A 24,356-nucleotide genomic window follows, 5' to 3' on the forward strand; every position below is an offset into this window, starting at 1 on the left:
TGGCTGTGGAGGGGACAAGACTGTCACACACCTCCTTCTGGAATGTGCCTATGCAAAAGAAGTCTGGAGAAGAATGCAGTGGTGTTTGTCAAGGTTCGTCTCGAGCAATTCCATGATGCAGGACTCCGTGTTGTACGATCTGTTCCCTGGGACGCGCACCAAGACAAACATCAACTGGAGGATCATCAAGTCGGTCAAAGACGCTCTAATCTGTCTGTAACTTACTGAAGGAGCTGATCCTGACTGAGTGTTGCGAACTGGCACATTCCAAGGTCCAGGACTACGTGTTGAGGGACGCGCTGAAGCTTGGGGCAGTAAGGCGTGGTGGGGAAAGACCACCATGTAATGTCTGCCTGCCAAAGAAGAACAGGGGGCCCACTCAGTAAGTGGGCTCCACTGAAACCTCAGTTAAATATATGGATGGTAAACATACAGACCTGTATATACGAATGATTAATTACGATCTCTGTATGTAAAGTAATGCAAGGTGCACCTATGAATGACACCACAGATCATCAAAATATTTTATGAATAAAGTATATTTTTGAAATTTCTTACATAAGTGGTTAATCTAATCTCCATAAAGTAACGGTAGAAAAATGTTCTTTTCCACATGTAATTGATCAAGATAAATCAGGATTTTTTGTTTTGTGGGTCTTTTTTACTTTTATTCTTTCATGAGATGTGCGCATTGTTAGCAAGGCTAGCACTTAGCATACATCCCTCGTTGCTCTTGAAATAAATGCCTTGTTAGTCCAATTCAGAGAGAAATTAAGAATCAACCACATTATTCTCAACCTGGAGTCATGCCATCATGTAGGCCAGAACAGAAGGCAGATTTCCTTCCTTGAAGGGCATTTGTGAGCGGTGTTTGAATGACAATTAATGATAGTTTCATGATTAGCTTGCAATTTCAGATTAATTGATTGACTTTGAATTATGCCAACTAGTGTGGCTGAGTACTTTTTGTAAGGTAGTGTGTGAAGCATATTTCCAATAACTAACTATAATAGTTAATTCGACAGCAGTAATCCACTTCAATGCATAAACATTCAGGCATTTGACAACTAAATAAAATGTAACTGTCATATCTGATGACAGGTCAGAATATTCCAGTCTCCAGTTTCCGGTTGGTTTTTATACCCTAGCTGATTCCAGGTTTGAGAATCTTTCATGGTTTTCAATTAGTACTAACCTACTCTAACGACAGCAGACCAATACTCTCTTCTGGATGTACATTGGCAAGTTCTTTTTTCATTAGTTCACAAGATATGGATATCATTGGCTTAGCCAAAATTTATTGCCCATCCTAATTGCCCTTGAGAAGGAGGCATTGAGCTCCCTTTTGGAATCACTGCTGTCTTTGGGATGTAGGCGCACCCACAACACTGTTGGGAAGGGACAACGACATTTAAGGAATAGCAGCATCTTTGCAAGTCAGAATAGTATTTGGCTTGGAGGGAATCTTGCTGGTGTTCCCATGCATCTACTGCCCTTGGCTTTCTAGGTGATCGGGGTTACAGTTTTCAAAATTGACGTTGATGGATGATGAGTTACACTAGTGAATTTGTACATAGTAAATACTGCTGCCACACTGCACCAGTAGTGAAGGGAGTGAAAGTTGAACGTGGTGATGGATTGTCAACATCTTTGTTCTTAATGATATCAAGGTCTTTGAACTTTGTTGGAGTTTCAATCACCCAAGTGGGGAGCATGTCATCACACTCTTGATTTGCACCATACAGATTGTAGAAAGGCTTTAGGGAGACAAGAGGTGAGGTTGCTCACTGCAGAATTCCCAATGTTAACCTGTTCTTGTAGCCACAGTACTTAAGTAAATGGTCCCATTCGGTTTCTGGCCAATGCTAATCCCTAAGATGTTGATAGTGGAGGATTTGGTGATGTTAATGGCCTAAATCTCTTTTTTTTTATATATAGATATTTTTATTAGAAATTTAACATTTTTACAAGTTTACAAAAATAAACAAAACTCTCAAGTACAAACATTGATATACAATTAAATCTTAAATATATAATAACCAAAATTTAACAAAAGAAAAATACCAAAAAAAAAACAAAACTCAACTAACTACTAATCTAACCTACAACTAACCAGAGTGTATAATTAAGTCTCTTACATTATTCAAATAAGAGAAAGAAAAAAAACCCAATGGATAACACAGAAATTGGGTAGTGAGATACATGCTCGGAATGTGTTAACATCAAACGTAACAAAACCCTTATTCGTGCGGGATTCCTCTCCCAAGGGGCCCCGGACCAGCCAGGTTGGTAATCTCAATTAAATAAAAGCCCTTGTTAGGATAGCCGAAATATCTGTATTCATATAATTCAAGCAGGACTACCATATTTTATGAAATAATTCGGTCTTTCGGTGCACCATATTTGTAAGGAAGTCAAGGGGAATACATTCCATAATTAATCTGTGCCAATTTGAAAGTCCAGGGGGGCCCCTCAGCCACCCAGTTCACCAAAATATTTTTCCTTGCACGGAAAGAGAGAATAGAAAATAGTCTCTTCCCGTACATGTCCAGGGAGGGAAAGTTCGAAAAGCCCAAAAGGAGAGATACAGGTCCACTTTAATTTCCGTTCCTAAAATTTCTGTCAGGGTACTTGCTACTTTAGTCCAGTATCTACGGATCTTATGACAGATCCATAGGCAATGTACAAGAGTGCCCACCTCTATTTTACATTTGGGACACATTGGAGATGCTCCTGCCTTAAATTTTGCCAATCGATCCGGTGCTATATGGGCCCTATGAAGTATCTTCAGCTGGATAGCCTGAGTTCTGTTACAGATGGTGATTCTTCTGGCGTTTTCCCAAATGTCATTCCACGTTTCTATAGAGATTTCTAGTCCCAAATCCTGATCCCATGTTTTAAGCAGATTGTCCATATTTCCCAATACTTCATCATGTAGTAAATGATAAATAGTACTGACGGAAGATACCCCCATTGGTCATAGTACTCTACATTCTCTATCTGATTTATAAAGACTATTTAATAACGTAGTCTTCTTCTGTATATAATCTCGAATTTGGAAGTATCGAAAGAGGTCTCCATTAGGTAATCCGAATTTCTGACGCAGCTGTTCAAAAGACATCAGGACCCCATCCTTAAATAGGTCCCCTAGATATGAGATACCCCTGGAGTTTAAAAGTGGCGTCTGTAAACCCCGGTTGGAATCCCCATGCTCCCAGTATCGGCGCATAGGGGGATGTTTTATGTGAGTTGCCCTCATTTGCCGCATTATATTCCAAGCTTTAATTGTGTTTAGTATTATAGAGTTTTTACAGTGATCCGTAATGATTTTCCTCTTGTCCGAAAATAAAAGGTTAATAAGTGGGCATTTTACTTGAGAAGTCTCGATGTCCAGCCAGATTGATTGCGGATCAGACAAGACCCAATCAGCTATGTAACTTAATAAGGAACTTAACTGATATTTCCTAAAATCTGGGAAGTCCAATCCTCCCCTTGCCTGTGGAAGCTGTAGCTTCTTCAGCTTAATGAGGGGCCGTCTATGATTCCAGATAAAGGAACCCAACCAGCCATATAATTTACGTAGTGCCAGCCTCGGCAGCATCACCGGAAGCATTCTCATAGGGTATAGGAGACGGGGCAGGACGTTCATTTTAATTAGTGCTATTCTACCCAGCCAGGAAATTGGAAGGTCTCCCCATCACTGGAGATCCTGCCTTATCCTTTCCAGTAAAAGCACAAAGTTAGCCTTGTATAACTGACCAAATACTGGGGTAATAAAAATGCCTAAATATAAGAAACCCTCCAGGGACCACCGAAAGGGAAAGTGGGATCCGTCCACTAAGTGGGGTATCATAGCAAGGCCACCCATTGGCATAGCCTCCGATTTTGAGAAATTAATTTTATAGCCTGAGAATGCACTAAATATATTAATAACTTGGATTAAGCGAGGTACAGACATCAGAGGATTACTGAGGAATAGAAGAACATCATCTGCATAAAGGGTAATTTTATGTTTACCTGTACCAATCCTCAGGACCGTTATATTAGGATCAGCCCGCATACCTTCTGCTAGTGGTTCAATTATTCGTGTAAATAACAATGGCAAGAGAGGACATCCCTGACGGCAGCCTCTACCCACACTGAAGCTATCCGAACCTAATCCATTGGTAACCACAACTGCTTTGGGATCACTATACAATGTTGAGACCCATTTGGTAAACCCCTTTCCAACGCCAAACCTTTCCAATGTGTAAAACAAATATGACCATTCAACCCTGTCGAATGCCTTTTCCGCGTCTAATGAGACTACTACTCCTGGTATCTTTCCCTGATGGCAGGCTTGAATCATATTCAAAACCCTTCTAATGTTATTGGATGACCTACGGCCCTTAAGAAACCCTGTCTGATCCTCCTTTATGATATGTGGCAATACCCTTTCTAGTCTCAATGCTAACGTTTTAGAAAGGATTTTAAAATCTACATTTAGCAAGGATTTTGGTCTGTATGATGCACAATCTTCTGGATCCTTTCCTTTTTTAAGGATAAGAGAGATATTTGCCTCTTTCAGCGAAGGCGGGAGACAGCCCTGACTGTATGTGTAGTTATACATGTCCATAAGTGGACCAGCCAATATTCCTGTAAATTCTTTATAGAATTCAGCTTGAAAACCATCTGGGCCCGGTGCCTTATCGCTCTGAAGTTGCCTGATTGCATCAAGTATTTCTTGGACTGCTAGGGGAGCATTTAAGACTGACACCTGTTCTGGAGTTAGGTCCGGAAAGGTCAAATTTTTAAAAAATGATTGCATCCTCCTAGTCCTGTCTTCACAATCCTGCAATTTATATAAATCAGAATAAAATTTTCTAAAGATTGCATTAATCTTTTTATGATCATGAGTCAAAATACCCGTACTTTCCTTGATAGACGTGATAGTTTGAGGGGCCTTTTTTTTCTTTGCAAGAAATGCTAAGTATCTACCCGGTTTGTCGCCAAATTCGTATAACCTTTGTTTTGCAAATAATATTTCCCTCTTAGCCGTTTGGGTAAGCGTGGTGTTTAGAGCTGTAAAGGGCCGTAATCCTTTGCAATTTAATAATAGAAGGTCTATCAGCGTATGTTCCTTCTGCTGCTTTTAAGCGAGTAGGAGATTATCAAACCTCGTGCGTAAGCTTTGATGGTCTCCCACATCATTGATGGATTGCTAGCTGTACCTAAATTAATTTCTAAAAAAGTTTTAAATTCTTGAGAGAAGTACTTTACAAATTTACTATCTTTTATCAGGAAGGCGTCCATACGCCAATGCCGATGGGATGTCCCATTGTTCCTCGCCTTGATTTCCATATATACAGCAGTGTGGTCGGAAATTGCTGTACTACCTATTTTACAGGATGATATGGAATTTTAAAAAAATCGAGGGGGCAAAAAACATATCAATTCTGGTATGACATTTATGTGGATTGGAGTAAAAAGGAAAATGTCTGTCCCGTGGATAAAGACATCTCCATACATCTACTAATCCTAATTCTTTGTTCAGATCCACTAATTGTCTAGATCTAGGAGATACTCCTGCAGTACTCTTGGGAATCCTATCTATTTCCGGATCCATAATACAATTAAAGTCTCCCCCTATAATTGTATGACGGGCACCAAAAGCCATCAATTTTGAGAAGGCTTCCGTTATAAATTTAAAGGGGTGTGCCGGGGGGGGGGCAGTACAAATTTAAAATCCCATATTCCTCTCCATTTATAAGGGCTTTAATCAGAATATATCGTCCAGATTTGTCTTTTATCTGATTTAGGATTTTGAAAGGGAAATTCTTCTGAATAAGAATAACAACTCCCCTACTTTTTGAGCTAAAAGAAGAAAAAAAGGCCTGATCAAATCCACCCTGTCGTAATTTCAAGTGTTCTTTATCCAACAGGTGTGTCTCCTGTAGGAGAGCTATATCAACTCTTTCTTCCTTGAGATTTGATAATATTTTCTTCCTTTTGACTAGCAAATTACTCCCCCTGATATTCCAGGTGCACCACTTAACCGACTGATCAACCATAATCGTCCGGGCAAATCCGAGACCCCTCGGGAGGGGAAACCCTACCCAGAACATCCCGAGCATACAGCATATAAAATTCACAAAAATAAAGGCTCTCTAATACATTCACAACAGTATAATAAAAACTATTTCTAAATAATTAAAAAAACGTATTTAAATGGAGATTTTCCCCCTTGTTCCCAGGGGGTGTCACTTCCTTTCCAAAGGTCCATCGTATCCTCTCCCAACTAGTGCCCCACCCTTGACCCAGGCGCTCCTCAATAGGATGAGGAGAATTCAAATATACTATAAAGCTAGAGTTAACAGTGAGCACCCCCCCCCCCCCCACCCACACCAACTCATGGATATATTTAGTAATGTTAATACCATGTATAAACATATATAACTATAAAATTACAACCTCAACAAATAATAATTAAATATAATAATGCAAAATAATAAAGGAAAACAACCCCACTCCTCGAGACAGAGGTAAAATAAAGGTAACCACCTCCCCCCACCAACATTAACTAGACCCCCCGGCTTTTATATATATATATATATATAGAATAATTTTAAAAACCCAAGGGGGGGAGAAAATCGTTAAATAGAGAACAAATAAATAAATCCCTCTCCCCACCCCCCCAAGATAATATTAAACAGTAAGGTAAAATAAAAAGGGGGGGATATAAACCGGAGTGGGGGGAAGGCAAGCCAACATCCATTACCTCTTACAATTTATCTAAGAGAGTCCAAAAATTCCTTAGCCTTTTCCGGTGATCCGAAGTTATACACGGATCCTTCATGGTTAAAGCGTAGCGTCACTGGGTAGTGTAAGGAGTATTGAATATTTAAGTCCCTTAAACACTTCTTCGCCTCATCGAATGCCTTCCTCTTTTGGACCAGAGCTGGGGAAAAGTCCTGGAATAACATGATCTTGGACCCTTTATAGATTATGGTTTGGGAATCTTTTCCAAGATTTCTAGAGGCTTCTAGGAGTATCTGCCTCTCCTTATAGCTCTGCAGCCGGAACAGGACTGGGGCGGGGGCACTGATTCGAGCTGGGCCCGCGTATTGCAACCCGGTAGACCCATTCTACCCTTACCTGGCCTGATCCAGCCTCCAGATTTAACAGCTGTGGAAACCACTGCTCGAGAAACGCTGTAAGTTGGCCTTCCTCTTCCCGTCGGGAAGGCCCAGCAAACAAATATTTTTTCGACGACCTCGATTATCGAAGTCATCAATATGATGCTCTAAGGTCTGGACTCGCTGTTCGAGAGTCCGGACCCGATCCATGGCCGATTGTGCTGTAGTTTCGGAGGTCGCGGCGTTTAGCTCCGCCCCTCCGACTCGGCGCTTGATTTCCTTAATGTCTCGGTCGTGCTTTTGCAGCGCGGCCGAGAGTGAGTCCCATCGATTTCAGGATTCTTCAATAAAAGCGTCGATCTTCGCATCCAGTTTGGAGATGATTTCCACGAGGCTCGCCACCATAGGTAAGTCCCCCGGGGCGGCTGCGGACGCCACTTCTGAGCTGGAGGGGGGACGGGGAGGGGTTCCTGCTTGCTGAGAGCTGCGGGCTCCTTTCCCTTTAGTCATTTTTACTGAAGATTACACTGTTTAAATTTAATACTAAACAACTAATTAAATTAAACAGCTATTTTAAATGATTTGGTGAGTGTGGTGGGGGTGGGTGACCCACTTTGCCCAAGTCTTGGGAGGAGCACTGTAGACTCAGACTTGCTGGGTCGCCGCCATCTTGGATCCCATGACCTAAATCTCAAGGGGAGATGGTGAGATTCTCTTTTGTTGGAATAATTATTGCCTGGCACCTTTCAGGCATCAATGTTTATTGCCATTTATCAACCCAAACTTGGATATTGCCCACCTCACTCCAGGTTTTGCTGTGTTTGACACAGACAGCATCAGTAGATCAGGTATAGAAATTTGTAAAAATGGATTTGCATACAACCCAACTAACTGAGGCATGGCAAGCTTTGTTTGAAACTACAAGGTACAGTGTAGCACTTTGAAGAGCTATATTGACAATATGCTGACATCTAGTGTCAATTCACAGAAACTTACAGTCCAATGATTAATGCTTTTGGAAGTTTTGCTTTGTATGTTATGTTGACCCTACTGCTCTGTTTGTTAAAATATGTTAGCATCGTGTGGGAGTGGAGGAACTTCTTCATAATTTTCTCACACTACTCCCTGAAGGCATGAACAATTTTCTGCAGTAGTTACATAAGTACCAATGACCTTCACATGCTTTCCCAAATGGCTATGTTTTGCCTATGTAGTGTATCTTGACAAGCTCAATCCTTTCTTCACTTTACAGCCAAGAGAATATTTTTCTTGCAAGGGTCATTGGATACAGATCAGGACAGGGAACTGTGATGATTTTCCTTTTGTGCCGAGGTTGATTATAACAATCTTTCATTATCTCATTGAGGTAAAACAAACTGGAGATCAAATTAGGCCTTTGCTCATCTGTGAGTTTAATTACTCATTGAATAAACTTGCTGCATCGTTTAAAATTCTTTAGATAGACTGAATAAGGGGCTTGATTTTAATTTTAAAAAAAACAAGTGTTGGGGAAATGCAGCAGATTTGAGAGAAAAACAGTGTGGTGCTCAACTGTCATTGCTTAGGATGTGGACCCAAACAGGAAGCTGGCACTCTGTCTCATCAACGTGAACCTGGAGGTGTTGGTGGAGAGGGCAGTGGAAAGGACACCACACTGCCACACTCTGCCAACCTGGACTGAGATAGCAGCCCAGATCAGTGCAGTTGTCCTGGGTTAGAAGAAACAGACAGTAGTGCAGGAAGAAAGTTCATGACTTTCTGCACTCCAGAAGGCTAAATATCACCATCATCTTCTTGCTATTGCTCACACAAACTCTGTCACTGCTTTCAGCTCTCACAAAGGCTAGGGGGCTAATGCTCTGTGTTACAGGCAACATGTCCACTCGATTCTTACCCACTATATCCTCTGGAAAAACTAACCCTTTCTGCCCTTGTGCTTCTTATTCAAGAATTGAGGTCACCTCACCACCTCTCCTGGCCCTACATATCTACAAATGGATCTTCCATCACACTCAACTCTCCTTTCATTTCATTGTAGAAAAATGTCTCCTAGCCAGGCAGGGAGGTCAAAAACCTCACAATAAGTGAAGGGAATTTGTTATATTTGTTATCTCTGTGAGAGATGGTGATGCCAGGAAGCACTCAGACACTGCAGAGGTGCCTTGCCACTCCACCTCTCCCCTGTCAGTGATGCAAAAACCTGAAGAAGTCCAAGATGTAGAGAGTAAGCATACATTTGGACAAATCACTGTCCACAAGCTTTTTGAGGCACCCAAGAATGCTTATCTCTAATAAGCATCAGACATCATGGATCCTTGAACTGTATCTTTTGATGACTATAGCCAAGATGCTGTACTTTAGTGTGGACAACACTGAAGTTAAAAGCAATATGTAAGGATTTTGTTAGGGCCAGCCCTACACACATCATCCACACATACCCATTGTGAGTGAGAGTATGGCATCAGTGAAGATTCCACATAACCTAAAGCCTGTTCAATATCAACAAGATACAAGTTTGGAGTGTGATAGAATACTTCCTATTTTCCTGAATGAGTGCAGCTACAACAGCACTCAAGTAGTTCAAACATCATTAATAACAAAACAGCATGCTTGTTTGGCAATTATCCACTCATCCACCACAGATGCTCAATAATAGCAATGTATAAAATCTGCAAGATTAGATTAGATTACTTACAGTGTGGAAACAGGCCCTTTGGCCCAACAAGTCCACACCAACCCGCCAGAGCGCACCCACCCAAACCCATTCCCCTACACCTAATACGGGCAATTTAGCATGGCCAATTCACCTAACCTGCACTGTGGGAGGAAACTGGAGCACCCGGAGGAAACCCACGCAGACACAGGGAGAATGTGCAAACTCCACACAGTCAGTCGCTTGAGGCAGGAATTGAACCCGGCACAGTCTCTGGCACTGTGAGGCAGCAGTGCTAACCACTGTGCCACCGTGCTGCCCACAAATTTAGGGGCACCCAGATTTGAACTGGGGATCTCTTGATCTGCAGTCAAATACTCTATCACTGCTATACCCCCCATGCTAGATGTATGCAGATATTCACCAAGGTTCCTTCGACAGCACCTTCCAAACCACTACCATCTCAAAGGACAAGGATAACAGTACCACCATCTGAAAATTTCATTCCAAGTCACTTACCATCCTGACTTGGAAATACATCACCATTCCCTCAGTATTGTTGGGTAAAATCCTGGAATTCCCTTCCTAATAACATTGAGTCTACCTAATAGCATTATAAGTCTACCTACAACACATGGACTGTAGCAATTCAATAATGCAGCTCATCACTGTCTTCTCATGGGCAACTAGGAATGAGCGACAAAGGCTGGCATAGCCAACAATATCCGCATCTCATGAGTGAATTAGTAAAAAAAACTGGAAGCAAGGTTTCATTCTATTTATCAGCTTTTTCAGGAATACACTGTTTTTCAAGGCTAAGAGGTGCATTATGCAGTTCATATGTCGACTGTCTCTTGAACAGCATTGGTCTTCCAGGAAAAGGTACATAAAGTGCTGCCCTTCTCAGGCTAAATACTGTGCTACAGGATGCTCAAACATTTGAAAGCAATTTAGCAGTATATGTGAACTATGAAATGTTAAAGGTAAAAAGGAGATGTCTCAGGATTTCTCTCAACCTGCTGCCTATCATAAGAGACTTCACTGCACAACACTCATATCATACGCTGACTGAAACCTTAAAAACAGATTTAACCTTGATTTGGATATGCCGGTGTTAGTCTGGGATGTGCAAAGTTAAAAATCACACAACACCAGGCTATAGTCAACAGGTTTAATTGGAAGCACTAGCTTTCAGAGGGCTGCTCCTTCATCAGGTGGTTGTGGATTATAAGATTGGAAGACACAGAATTTATAGCATAAAGTTTACAGTGTGATGTAACTGAAATTATATATTGAAAAGGACCTGGATTATTTGTTGATTGTTGATTAATGATGTTGTTGATTGATGAATGGACACTGCACAACAATCAACAGATAGGGATGTTCCCTCCCAGAGAACACTTCAGCGGTCCAGGACATTCGACCTCAGACCTTTGGGTGACTGTCCTCCAAGGCGGACTTCGGAACAGGTAACAACTAAATGTGGCCTAGCAGAGGCTTTCCCCTCCCCCCAGCTTGTCTCAGTCAAATCCCTCGAACTCAGCACCGCCTTCCTAACCTGCAATCTTCTTCCTGACCTCTCCGCCCCCACCTCACTCCAGCCTATCACCTTCACCTTGACCTCCCTCCACCTATCGCATTCCCAACGCCCCTCCCCCAAGTCCCTCCTCCCTACCTTTTATCTTAGCCTGCTGGACACACTTTCCTCATTCCTGAAGAAGGGCTGATGCCCGAAATGTCGATTCTCCTGCTCCTTGGCTGCTGCCTGACTTGCTGCGCTTTTCCAGCAACACATTTTCAGCTCTGATCTCCAGCATCTGCAGTCCTCACTTTCTCCCCGAGCAGAGGCTGATAGCCAAGTTTGGCACCCATGATGATGGCCTCAACTGGGACCTTGGATTTATGTCACACTACAGGTAATCCCACTGCCTGATACACACACACACACTCTCTCTCACACGCTCACACATAAACTTACACACACACACACCCTGTCACAGACTTATACCCCTTTACACTCATTCTCACACACATAACACACTTTCTCACAGACACTCATAAACCGCTCCCCCCCCCCCGCCCCCCACCACACACACACACACACAAATTTGTGGGGTGAATCAGTACTTGCAGAATTACATTTTACTTTGCTCAAAAACTGCATGAAGATTCTGTAAATCTGTTTTTTAGATTAGAATCAGTCTGACCATTGTGGCACAGTCAGGGAAGCTCACACCTTCAATGCATTATCTGGGCCAACATGACACCAATTGTTAAAGTTCACTTGAGAATGTAACTATGAAAAAAGTTCTGTGATTTACATATGAAAGAACTAAAACCAACATGTTCATTCTAACAGACGAGAGACTTAACAAACAATCCAGGTTTCAATATATAATTTCAGTTACATCACACTGTAAACTTTTGCTATAAATTCTGTGACTTACAATCTTGATGAAGGAACAGCTCTCCGAAAGCTAGTGCTTCCAATTAAACCTGTTGGACTATAACCTGGTGTTGTGTGATTTTTAACTTTGAATTAACCTGAGCAGCATGCAGTGTTACTTTCCTGTCTCACTGCTGTGTTCTCCTTTGTTAGGTGTGTTGGGTCTATAAAGTGTAGATACTTGAAAGATCACCCATCGATTCTAAGCATATGGATAAGAAAACATCTATTCAACAACTGAAAAGTTCAAGGAATGCAAAAATAATCAGGTCCACATGTACTGTGGACTAACCAGGGGCTGCTTGCCATATACCCAATATCCACAAAAAGCTACACAGTGAAAAGAAATCTAAATCCAGCTTGTTTCTCCTGGAAGTAGGTTTTATTTAGATTCTGTGTGGCTTTGTGCACTTGAAATTTCACATGCTTTGGATTTCCTAGTGAAGGTCCTGATGCTGATCCTCTGTTTCATCCCTGGAAAACTGCTCTTGATCCTCCATTTTATTAGCATCCAGACCATCCCTTTTCAGCTCCAGTTATGAAGGGCATAACGTGGCATAATGATTTATACATTTATGCATCAAGATAGCAGTAGCAGGGTAGGAGGTGTTCGGGGTCCTGACCTGTCTGCTTCTGTCATCAGGCCTGCCATATCCTTTTCTTTTAAATTTCTTTTGATAACATCAAGATCCACCTTACCTTTGTTTGACAACTTCAAGTGAGGAAGAAGGCTCCAATTGTCTGCTTCAGCAGAGAACAGTGTGGATCTGGTCATTCCTTGTGGCTTCGTCCTGTTGGCTCTTTCAACCTGGCTGCTTCAGCAACAGCTCTGAAGTAGCAGTGGGTCCAGGTCCGGGTCCGGGTCTGGGCCTGGACCCGAGACTCCAACGACTGGCCTGGGGCTCCTTTTCAGCAGCCTCGGTGGTGGCCTGGGACTTTTCTTTGGCAATGGCCTGAGACGCCTGTGGCAGCTTCGGCGTCAGTCTATGACTCCATGCGGCTTTTCTTCAGCATCACGGGGGTCCAGCCTGGGATTCCAATGGGTGGGTTTGATTGTCGAGCTGAGAACCATGAAATGGACTTATTTCTCTTTTTTTAAATTTCTTTTTTTTTACTATACTATCATGGAAGGACTGTTATTCTGAGTTTTTACATTTATTTTTCTAATGTATTACTATGATTTTGTACTTTTGAAGGCCTGTTGTGATGGACTTTATATTTCTTTATTTTTCTTTTCTCTTCTAAGAATTTGTACTCAAGAATCTGTACCTACGTACATCCTGGGAAATCTCCTCTGCACCTTTTCCAATGCTTCCACATCCTTCCTGTAATGGCACAACTAGAACAATATTTCACGTGTGGCCGCACTAGCTTTTTGTAGAGTTGCAGCATGACATTATGGCTTTGGAACTCAATCCCTATACCAATAAAACCTAACACACCGAATGCCTTCTTAACAGCACTATCAACCTGGGTGGCAACTTTCAGGGATCTATGTACATGGACTCCAAGATCCCTCCGCACATCCACATCACCAAGGATAACCGCACAAGCGGTATACAATCAAACCTGAGGCCGGAAAGGCAGTTGATGAACTTATCAAGGTGCTGGTGTTTCGCGGGGTCCTAAGGACCACTGTATCCACGACTATCTCACCGAAGTGGCCAGTTAAGAAGCCAGATGGGTCGCACAATTGACAATTGATTACAAGAATTAAATAAAGTAACTCCAAAGGAATACCCTATTGTAGCTCACCCGGCGACAAATTTTGATGGGCTGAAACCTGAGCGTGGGATTTTTATAGTCGCGTAATGTTGTCATTTATCTCAAGAGGGTTGCAATATAAAAGCAGCGATGTGCTTCTGAGACTTTATAAAGCTCTAGTTAGGCTCCATTTAGAATACCGTGTCTAATTTTGGCCCCCACACCTCTGGAAGGACAGACTGGCACTGGAGTGTGTCCAGCAGAGATTTACACGGATGATCCCTGGAATGATAAGCCTAATATACGATGAACGGCTGAGGATTCTGGGATTGTATTCATTAGAGTTTAGAGGGTTGAGGGGAAATCTAATATAAACTTACAAGATAATGCAAGGCTTAGAAAGGATGGATGCTGGGAAGTTGTTTCCATTAGGTGGGGAGATTAGGATCCGTGAGCACAGCTTTAGAACTCGAAGTGGTCAATTTAGAATAGAAATGAAGAGACATTTCTTTAGCCAGAGAGTGGTGGGCCTGTGGAATTCATTATCATGGAGCATAGTGGAGGCCAGGACAAGGCAGAGATTGATAAATTCTTGATCTCACAAGTAATTAAGAGCTATAAGAAGAGTGCGGGTGAGTGGAGTTGAAATGCCCATCAGCCATGATTAAATGGCAGAGTGGACTCGATGGGCCAAATGGCCTTACTTCCACTCCTATGTCTTATGGTCTTAATTCAGTGATGCAGCTCTGGGCTGTACTACAAGGCTCTGCCGATATTGGAGAAAGTGAGAACTGCAGATGCTGGAGATCAGAGTCAAGAATGTGTTGCTGGGAAAGCACATCAGGTCAGGCAGCATCTGAGGAGCAGAAGAATTGATGTTTTGGGCATAAGCCCTTCATCAGGATTGAGGTTTGTGGGCCAGGGCTGAGAGATAAATGGGAAGAGGGTGGAGTGGGTAGCTGAGAAAGCAATAGGTGGATGAAGGTGAGGAGAAGGTGATAGGTCAGAGGGGGGAGTGATTGACAGGTCCAGAGGGTGGTACAGAGTTAGAGGCTTGGGACTGGGATAATGTTGGGGGGGGAGGGGGGGGGGGGGAGAAATGAGGAAACTGTTGAAATCCACATTGGTCCCATGTGGTTGCAGGGTCCCAAGGTGGAATATGAGGCATTCTCCCACCAGGCTTTGGCGGTAAGGATGTGGTGATGGAGGAGGCCCAGGGCCTGCACGTATTTGATGGAGTGGGAGGGGGAGTTGAAGTGTTCAGCCACGGAGCGGTGGGGTTGGTGGGTGCGGGTATCCCAGAGATGTTCTCTGGAACGATCCGCAAGAAAGCGTCCTGTCTCCCTGATGTAGAGGAGACCACACCGGGTGCAGTGGATGTTTTCTCTGTAGATTTTCCTCTGTCTTCCTTTCTTCTTAGGGATTCTGCTTCACAGGTCTTTGATTGATAAAGGTACCTTTAAGAGAAGATCTTTCTGCACGCAGTCTCTCTACTTGTTGGTGCTGGCTGCTCTTTGCTGCTGTGGCTAACTGTTCAAAATGTCTGATATTTATACCCCAAAACATTGGATTATTTCATTGGTTCAGTGTTGTCAAAACATTTTTTCAAATTTGATTGGACTTCTGTATGTGGGGCATCATTTAAACTGTTCTTGTATTCTGGCAACACAGCTGTTAGCCAGTTGTTTCAGTCCACAGTTACATTTTAAATTTTCCAATACTCTGTGTGCTTGCTAAATCCTTGCCAGCCTTTCAACTATCTTAAAGGTACAGTACACCTGCAACATCATAACACTATTTGTATAACCAGTGTTACTCCCAGAACACATAACTTTGCAAATTGCTGTGCAGTGCTCATGTAGAGGCTATTGCGATGGTAGCTTATGAAAATTTCCCCTCCCAGATTCCCCTCTCTTCCAGTGCTCTGAAATCTCATACCTTTATCTTGAATTTCTCCTTTTTACTCTAATTATTCCATCATCAACCAAGTTTAATGAGCCCTGTCCCAGACTTGAGCTATCTGCTTCCCCAGGACACCATCGATGGGCCCATGACTATTCACATCCAAATCCCCATGCCTCTTCGGACTGATCTGGAAGAATAATTCTGACTGAGAATGGCCTAGCCCCATACTTATGTCTCCACAGTAATCAAACAGACCTACCTGTCATCTCTAGACTGGCAACACGTTTTTAAAAAATCATTTATGGGTCTAAGCCAGCATTCACTACCTATTTTAGGTGCCCCTGAGAAGTAGTGTGAGCTGCCTTCTGGAACTTATGATGGAGGAAATGGCATTGATGAAGCAGCTGAAGATGGTTGCACCTATGACATTGGACCCTGAGAAGCTCCTGGGAATGTGTCTTGGAATTGAAATAACTGACCTGCAACACCATAACCATCTTCCTCTGTGCTCACCATGACTCTAACTCAGAAAGAATTTGTTACAATGCCCATTGACTTTAGGTTTACTAGGGTCCTTGATGCCACACTTAGTCAATAATGGCCGTGACGTCAAGGGCATCTACACTCACCTCATCTCTGTAATTCAGCTCTTTTGTCCATCTTTGAGTCAAGGCTGTAATGAGTTGAGGAGCTGAGTGACCCCAGCAAAACCTAACTGAACAGGAGGTGACTTGCAGGACTGAGTGTGACTCAACCCTGGACTGCAAAGACACTGATTCCTAGAACAGCGCTTGCTTGACTGACAGACCTCCTGGACTGGAATCAAATGAGACCTTTGACTAACTCCAGTGGCTACCCAGGATTATCCGTGGGCCTCCTTGATTCCACTAAGAAGTGACCCCTTTGACTTTCGAACTTGGCCATTTGTTTGGAGTATATGGAGTGTGCATAAGCTGCATATGCTCTGTCTTGTATAGGTATGACATTGATGTTGTACAGTACCATTTGCACCATGCCCAGCCCTTTAATTGTTCAGTGTTCTGAATATTGCGATGCTGTCTTTCTGTCTGCGCTAAAAAGCAATGCAAGTCGCACAAACTGACAGCCTATAACTTAGCCCTGAAGAGCTTGTGCTCTAAAAAAACAATGTTACCCGGACAGGCTGATGGCCTGTAACTTTTCATTGAAGAGCCTACTCGCTGAGAAATTGTCCAACCTGGGGTTCTGGATTAACAGTCCAATGACATTACCATTTAGCCACCATCTTCTTCCAACGGCAGATCTGTGTAAATAAGGTAATCACCTCTCAATAGTGAGATTCTGAACTCTGTTTAAAACATTAAGTGGAAAATCAGAAAATATTTTTCTCAACATTGAATTTCTGATTTCTCTTAATTTTCACCATATTTGCCCACTTTTGCCACTATTACCCATTCCACTCAAGATAATGTAAAATTCCACCAAACTCTTGCCCATGATTTCTGCATATCTTCTATAACAGTTACAGTGAGCATCCAGGAGATGCCCTGTTGAAATTAAAGATCACATTTAAAACATAATTACCATGACTAAAATTCATCAACTGCATAAGTGCCTCAATTATAAAATGCAACTTAAATATGCAACATTTGCCCACACACCTCCTCATTTCAAATTAAATTAATTCATTCATCCTTTTTTGCGGAATGTTTATTTATTTTTCGAGATTATAAATGGTAATTATAAAATTTGTTTTGCTATTTGCAGGATACACAGCTGTTTAAGCATTACAAAAATATGATTAATTTCAAAGGACAAGGAAACCCTCGATTTATGATGAAATGTATTAATCCAATTGAGGTAAGAAAGTCCATTGGCAGGGGATTTTTAAGGACATGCAAGACCAGGAAGCATGGCAAACAGGGTGATTTAATTAATTGTGAGTTGAAATTTTGCTTTCCCGATGGCTGGTTCGCACTATCCTGTGATGATTTCCTACTTGTAAAATACTTGTTTGCCATGAATTCTCATTTTATAAAAAAATGCCTTGCAATAACATCCCACCCTCATAATAAAATCATCAGTACACTAAGAACTGTTTTCCTTAGATCACAGAAGAATAATGGGGGATCTGATTGAGGCATACAAACTTCTGAGGGGCATAGACCGAGTAGATAGGAAGAAACATTTCCCCTTAGTAGCGTGGTCAATAACCAGGGAACACAGTTTGAAGGTAAGGAGCAGGAGGTTTTGAGGAGATTTGAAGAATATCTTTTTCACCCAATGGGTTGTAGATATCTGGAACTCACTGACTAAAGGAGTAGTAGGGACAGGAACACTCAAGACATTTAGGAACTATTTATATGAGCATGTTAAATGCCATAGCATGCAAGGGTATAGACCAAGTACTGGAAAAATGGAATTAGAATAGATGGAGGTTTGATGACTTGCGCAGGCATAAGGAGGCAAGCAGCTTCTTTCTGTGCTGTAAAACTTTACAGCTCGATGAATCTAAGCTCTTGGCACCTAATTCACATTGATTTAAAAACAGCATGCAACAGCCGGCTTTGTACATTTGTGTTTGAGGTCAGCTTTCCTTGTTGAACCCTGTGGCACGGGAGGGGAGTAGGAGAATGGCAGCTTGCATGGACGTTTGACACCAGCAAGGATGCAGCAGCAATGGGATGTGATGTGGAATTGGGTTGAGGGCATTTAGCAGCTGAAGATGCTTTCAAGAGAGGACAAAGGGTACGGTCTGGGGCATGGCAGAGTGAAGTGGGAAGAACCTGCCATGGAGGGGTGGAAAGACTCAGTTTAAGTAAGAAAATCAGGACTGACCAAAGGGTCCATCTCAGAGCATTGAATGGCAGACCTTGTATGGGCTTTGTGTTCATCTACAATATTTCAATTATCACTAATGAGATTAAACTTGGAAAATGTCTGTTATAATTAATAGAAGCTTGGGCAGCTAAACCAGCATTTACAGCCATATCCCACAGCATGGCAAGTCCAATACTGGTAAATAGTTCCTGTTATGCCATCATTTTAGTCAGCACAGACCAGTTTGGGCCAAAGGGCCTGTCTCCATGCTGTTGGACTCTATGACTCTATGGACACGAATATAACCATTCAATAATAAGTGAAAGCAGAAACACAACATTTCTACAACAATAAAGGTCCCCAACTGCCTTGGAACCATCAAGGTGTACCAACCATGAGGAAAGCCAGCAAATATGGCTGTCAAATTAAACTATTCTCAACAAAAATGATGATGCATGAATGAGAAAAGAAATATAATGGGAAATATTTACGAGTGATATTTAAATTTGAAAAGGACTCATTCCACCTTTATGACCATGATAAATTTTATGTTAAAGGCAGTTGAATTGGGCAGGGGATTGCAACCGTGATGAAAACCTTCCCTGTATGCCTAGCGGACTCTTTTTTAGCTTAGGAGAAAGTGAGCACTGCAGATGCTGGAGATCAGAATCAAAGAATGGGGTGCTAGGAAAGCACAGCCGGTCAGGAATGGTGATGGCCTGATGTAGACCTTATGCCCAAAACGTTGATTCTCCTGCTCCTCGGATGCTGCCTGACAAGCTGTGCTTTTCCAGTACCACACTCTTTGACTCTTCTTTAGCTTATCCAAACTTGGTACATTGTCAGCTGTTGGTGGGTTTCAGCACTGGAAACTTCCCCTGCTGTGTGATCACATGTGAACCAGGAATAGAGACAGAAGTGCTACATGGTTCTTGTTAAGCCATCAGAATTAGTGAAAATTGCATCATATGTGTGCTTAAAACTATCAGATATTATCACAGATCTTTTCATATTAAACACTACCACACCTCAATGGGGTTGGACATTGGAAATCAAGCCGTCTCTTCCTGGAGTTATCACAAAATTTAAAGATTTTATAAAAGTATGCAAAATTCCCTAATTTAATGGAGTTTTAGACCCAGTTTTCTGTACTTAACAAGAATAACTATAACAAATAAATGAATTCTAGCTACAGGTAAACAATTATGAACCATCAACATATACTTTACCAGTTAAAACACCAACCCCTCTTTTAAAACACCCCCTCCACCCACATATAGACAGACACAAAAAGAACATTGATTTTTATGGAGAGAGGGAAAGACTAGGAAGACAGTTGAAAGGTCTCTGTCCACAGGATTCATTGAGATGATCCTTTCAGCCTGTCAGGACTTGCCGAGCCTCAATCTGTCTTCTCCAGGTACATTCACTTGCTTCAAGTGGCATAGAGTAATTGGCTCACAACTTATAAAGCCCCCAAATTATTGTCAAAAGTCATTGTTTATAGCAATTGAAGAAAATAAATTACCAGGCTTTCTTCAGGCTTGAAATGTTTTATACTGCAGAGTAAAGGACTGCACCTTCCTTTCCCGAAGACTGATAGCTTCTGACCCAAACCTTCATACTTACAAGCTCTTCAACTACCTCTCCAATGTTCAATTAATAGCAATGTGTATTAACTACAAAATGCCCTGCAGAAATTCATCAAAGCTCCTTAGAAAGCACTTTCCAAATCCATGACCACTATCATTTGGAAGGACAACAATAGCAGATACATGGGAATATCACACCTACACATCCCACTTCAAGTCACTCTCCATCTTACTTGGAAATATGTCACTGTTCATTCAGTGTCATGGGGTCAAAAACCTGAAATTCCCTCACTAATGCTATTGTGGGTCTATCTACATCGCATGGACTGCAGGAGTTCAAGAAGAAAGCTCACTGCCACATTCTCAAAGGCAACAGAGAATGGGCACTAAATGCTGGCCTAACGAATGACAACCATATCTCACGAGTGGAAAAAAACTTACTGGAAGCAAGATTTCATTCTATTAGCATATTATCTAAATGGTGAGAAATTACAGAGGGATCTGGATGTCCTAGTGCAGGATGTGCAAAATGCTAGTATACAGGTACAACAAGTAATTAGGAAAGCTAATAGAATGTTATTGTTTATTGTGAGGTGAATTGTAACAAAAGTATGGAAATTATTCTTCACTTCTACAGGCCATTGGTAAGACCACATCCAGACTACTGTGTGCAAATACTGTGGACAATATCAGCCAGAGAGAGTGGGCAAATGGGAAGATATCGGGCAGGATTGATTTGAGCATGGGAGCACATTCATATCATCAGCCAGTTTGCTGGCAATATCTGCCACTTGGGCCATTTTACCAAGAGGCATAGTTTTAGCCACTGGGGTTATCTGCCAACAAGTGGGAGGCAGGATGGGTAAGCCAATCAACAAGAATTAAAAGGTTAATTAAGACTTGGAGATGCCGGTGTTGGACTGGGGTGTACAAAGTTAAAAATCACACAACACCAGGTTATAGTTCAACAGGTTTAATTGGAAGCACACTAGCTTTCGGAGCGTCGCTGACGAAGGAGCAACGCTCCGAAAGCTAGTGTGCTTCCAATTAAACCTGTTGGACTATAACCTGGTGTTGTGTGATTTTTAACAAGGTTAATTAAGGTCTACTTTGGGAAGCTGGGATTGGTAATACAGCCTGCCTGCCATACTTAATTGGCAATGAACACACACTGTGGCCACTATCACTTCCTCTCCCCCCACCACACACACACACACACACACACAAACACACACACACACAAAAAAATGTTATCATCTCCATTTGTACCCCACCACCCAGAAATTCAGATGCTGACTCCAAACCCCAGAATCCAAGTATTGCCTATTATCCCATTATAAATAATGACACTAAATTCTGTAGTAAATTTAAATTTCATACTCACTCTGTTTTGGGTGATTAGAGTTTACTTGTTTTTTAATAGTTTTCTGTATCCTAAATAAAACATGGTCATAATTTGCATGCAAATTCTGACTCTACATGGTTAAATTTAAAACATATACAGATGATTATTAGAGAAAATTGAGACTGCATAATTGAAATTTATTGCTGGTACATATTCACAGGCAGGATTACTGGACAGTGCTGCAGGAGTTCATGTCCGATTCAGACTAGGAGGAGTAAGTGATCTTAATTTTCTTTTGCACTATTGGAACATTTCACTTTTGACTATTCCAGTTTTTTGGTGCTGAAATAATTTGGATGTTATGCACATTTGTTCATAAAATTAATTTATTTAGAAATAGTTGACTTGGAATTATCTTAATATAAAAGGTTATATGACAATAAAATTTACATGACATTTTCATTAGACCTTATCTGACAATGTCCAGATGCTGTTGAACAATGCTGGTTTAGCAAGATAACATTTAAGGCACTTCTGCAGTGCCTTTCAATTCCCAAAGTCTGGAAATTTCCTTTTCTAGGAGATGGCAAGTTCACATGCCTATTACTGCCAAAATAACCATTGCCAAGGCTAGGCCATGACACTAACCTGCATCTTCACCTTGGTAGAGATTCATCTGCCTATCAAGAAATTATCTCACTCAGTGCATCAGTCTCCAAGTATATATGGCAGAAGATGAGATTCAAACTCATCTAGGTAAACTTTATTTATATACAGATGATGTTCAGAGAGGGCATTTTGTCTGGAACCCTACACACTACAGTTTTGCAATAACCTATAGCTATCCTAGAATAAAGGTACAATTAATCCTTCACTCAACATTATGATCTTGCCTAGTAAGGCCATGCTATTACTATTCCTGAATTCTGTTTGTCCTGGAGTTACACAACGGATTTTTTATTTGGGAATGGGTAGATTGTCTGCCCCATATTGCTGACCTTAGACCTATGAATGATACATCTATCATTATTAAGACCAAATCATGATATGCAAAGACCTTGACCAAAATGAGCATTTATTTAATTTGTAAAATGTGTGGAGTTGATATTCAGTCCCACACCATGCTGGAGCTTGTTTCAACCATTGACTGAGAGGTCCATTAATTTGGGCTGAATGAAGTAAGAATTTTCCCATCCGGTTTCCCATTCTGATACATTTTTGGGGTGTTCCCTGATATTTTTGGGTAATAGATGTCCTGATAGCTTTTGTCTTCTCAGGGTGGCCATTATTCCTGTTGCATGAGCAGCATGGCCCAAAATTTTAATCATTGGTTGAGAGAACTTGTTAAGTTTCAACTCAGCATCGTATGACTTAGTCAAGACTGTCATTATTCTATCATCATGTTGAGCTTTAGTAGATCCATAGATGAGAATGTCATTCACATGACACCTTCCACAGCTTCCAACATGTTGGGCAATGTTCTCAGGTATAGATGTTGAAATAACTCCACAGAGGCGGGTATCCCATCACCAAGTCACCCTTTATTTACATATGGAAGGTTCTTGACACTGTCCCAGCTCCCTCAGAGCTAGCTCTCAGAGTGATAGGGATATCTGTTCTTACCTATCATAAAATGCTCCCCAATTTGACCAGACTAACTATGAGGTCCACCTGGCTAACCTCATTACAATCACTGCAGATTTGATACCAAAGAGCAAGCAATGAAATCAATAATATCCACAGGGTTTTATGACCATGGTTAACATTGATGCTTCCAAAGTATTTCATTGGTGAAAAGAGCCTTACAATGTCTTGTGGCCATGAAAAGACCAACATTAGTCTTTTTTTCTTTTTCTTTCCTTATCTGCTTCATAGGAAACATTTCCTCCAAAAATCTACTACAAAATATTCACTCATCGACCAATTGTGGATCTATGTGCAAACAGTCCCAAAGATTATACACATCCTGCTGCCAAACAGGAACCACCCAGACAAATTCACAACCGTAACTCTGTAAAAAAAGAGGAAGATGATCACAATGGATGGTACAAACGATTGGAGAATAATGATTGGAGGAGTCTTTCAGACAAGGTTACATCTCAATTTCCAATTATGCAAGAAATAAGCTGCAGATATCTAACCTACTTGGAGACCTCAATTTACAGGGCATTTAACTGACATCTAAGCTATATGCAGAAATTACTTGGCTGGCATAAAACTCTAATGTATAAATATTAGGCAAAACAGGACTTGAATTGTTAACTTAGTTTAGGGTTTTTTACTTGTTGTAATTTTGTTAGTGTCCTAAATTGGAGAGAAGCAAAAGATGGGTCAATGCAGGATAACTTAATTTGGGTAATTGGATCTAAAGTGCATGATGACAGTTAGGGTGTCTGAGATGCACCTTTGAATGAGATGGTGATAGTTAACTGTTTCTGACTTCTGTGATGGGCAGGTTGTTGAAGCAGACTGTATGTAAAGCTATGAATTTACTCCACGTATTTATCAGTGAACTGCTAGCACTCTCTAGGTAAAAAATGACTGCAGCTGCTGGAAACCAGATTATGGATTAGTGGTGCAGTTCAGGCAGCATCCAAGTAGCTTCGAAATCGACGTTTCGGGCAAAAGCCCTTCATCAGGCTTTTGCCCGAAACGTCGATTTCGAAGCTACTTGGATGCTACCTGAACTGCTGTGCTCTTCCAGCACCACTAATCCAGATGCTAGCATTCTCTAGTGTTGCCTCTCTGATGCTGACCATAATTTCAGGATGTGGGGCACATGTAGATTAGCTTGGAA

General features: G+C 41.6%; 1 protein-coding gene across 2 annotated transcripts in view; it reads left to right on the top strand.

Moving 5' to 3' along the window:
• Nucleotides 1–24,356, top strand: part of c9h11orf65 (chromosome 9 C11orf65 homolog) — a 75,089-nt gene that overhangs the window by 29,606 nt on the left and 21,127 nt on the right. Inside the window, exons 3-6 of one of the 2 annotated variants that reach the window (XM_072577463.1) lie at nt 11,143–11,237; nt 17,570–17,662; nt 21,780–21,833; nt 23,435–23,650. In XM_072577463.1, the coding sequence (XP_072433564.1) occupies nt 11,143–11,237; nt 17,570–17,662; nt 21,780–21,833; nt 23,435–23,650 (458 nt within the window). The remainder of the gene's footprint in view (nt 1–11,142; nt 11,238–17,569; nt 17,663–21,779; nt 21,834–23,434; nt 23,651–24,356) is intronic. The other variant, XM_072577462.1, reaches the window with a different exon arrangement.

Source organism: Chiloscyllium punctatum, chromosome 9 (assembly GCF_047496795.1).
Source record: "Chiloscyllium punctatum isolate Juve2018m chromosome 9, sChiPun1.3, whole genome shotgun sequence".
NCBI classification, from domain to species: Eukaryota; Metazoa; Chordata; class Chondrichthyes; order Orectolobiformes; family Hemiscylliidae; genus Chiloscyllium; species Chiloscyllium punctatum.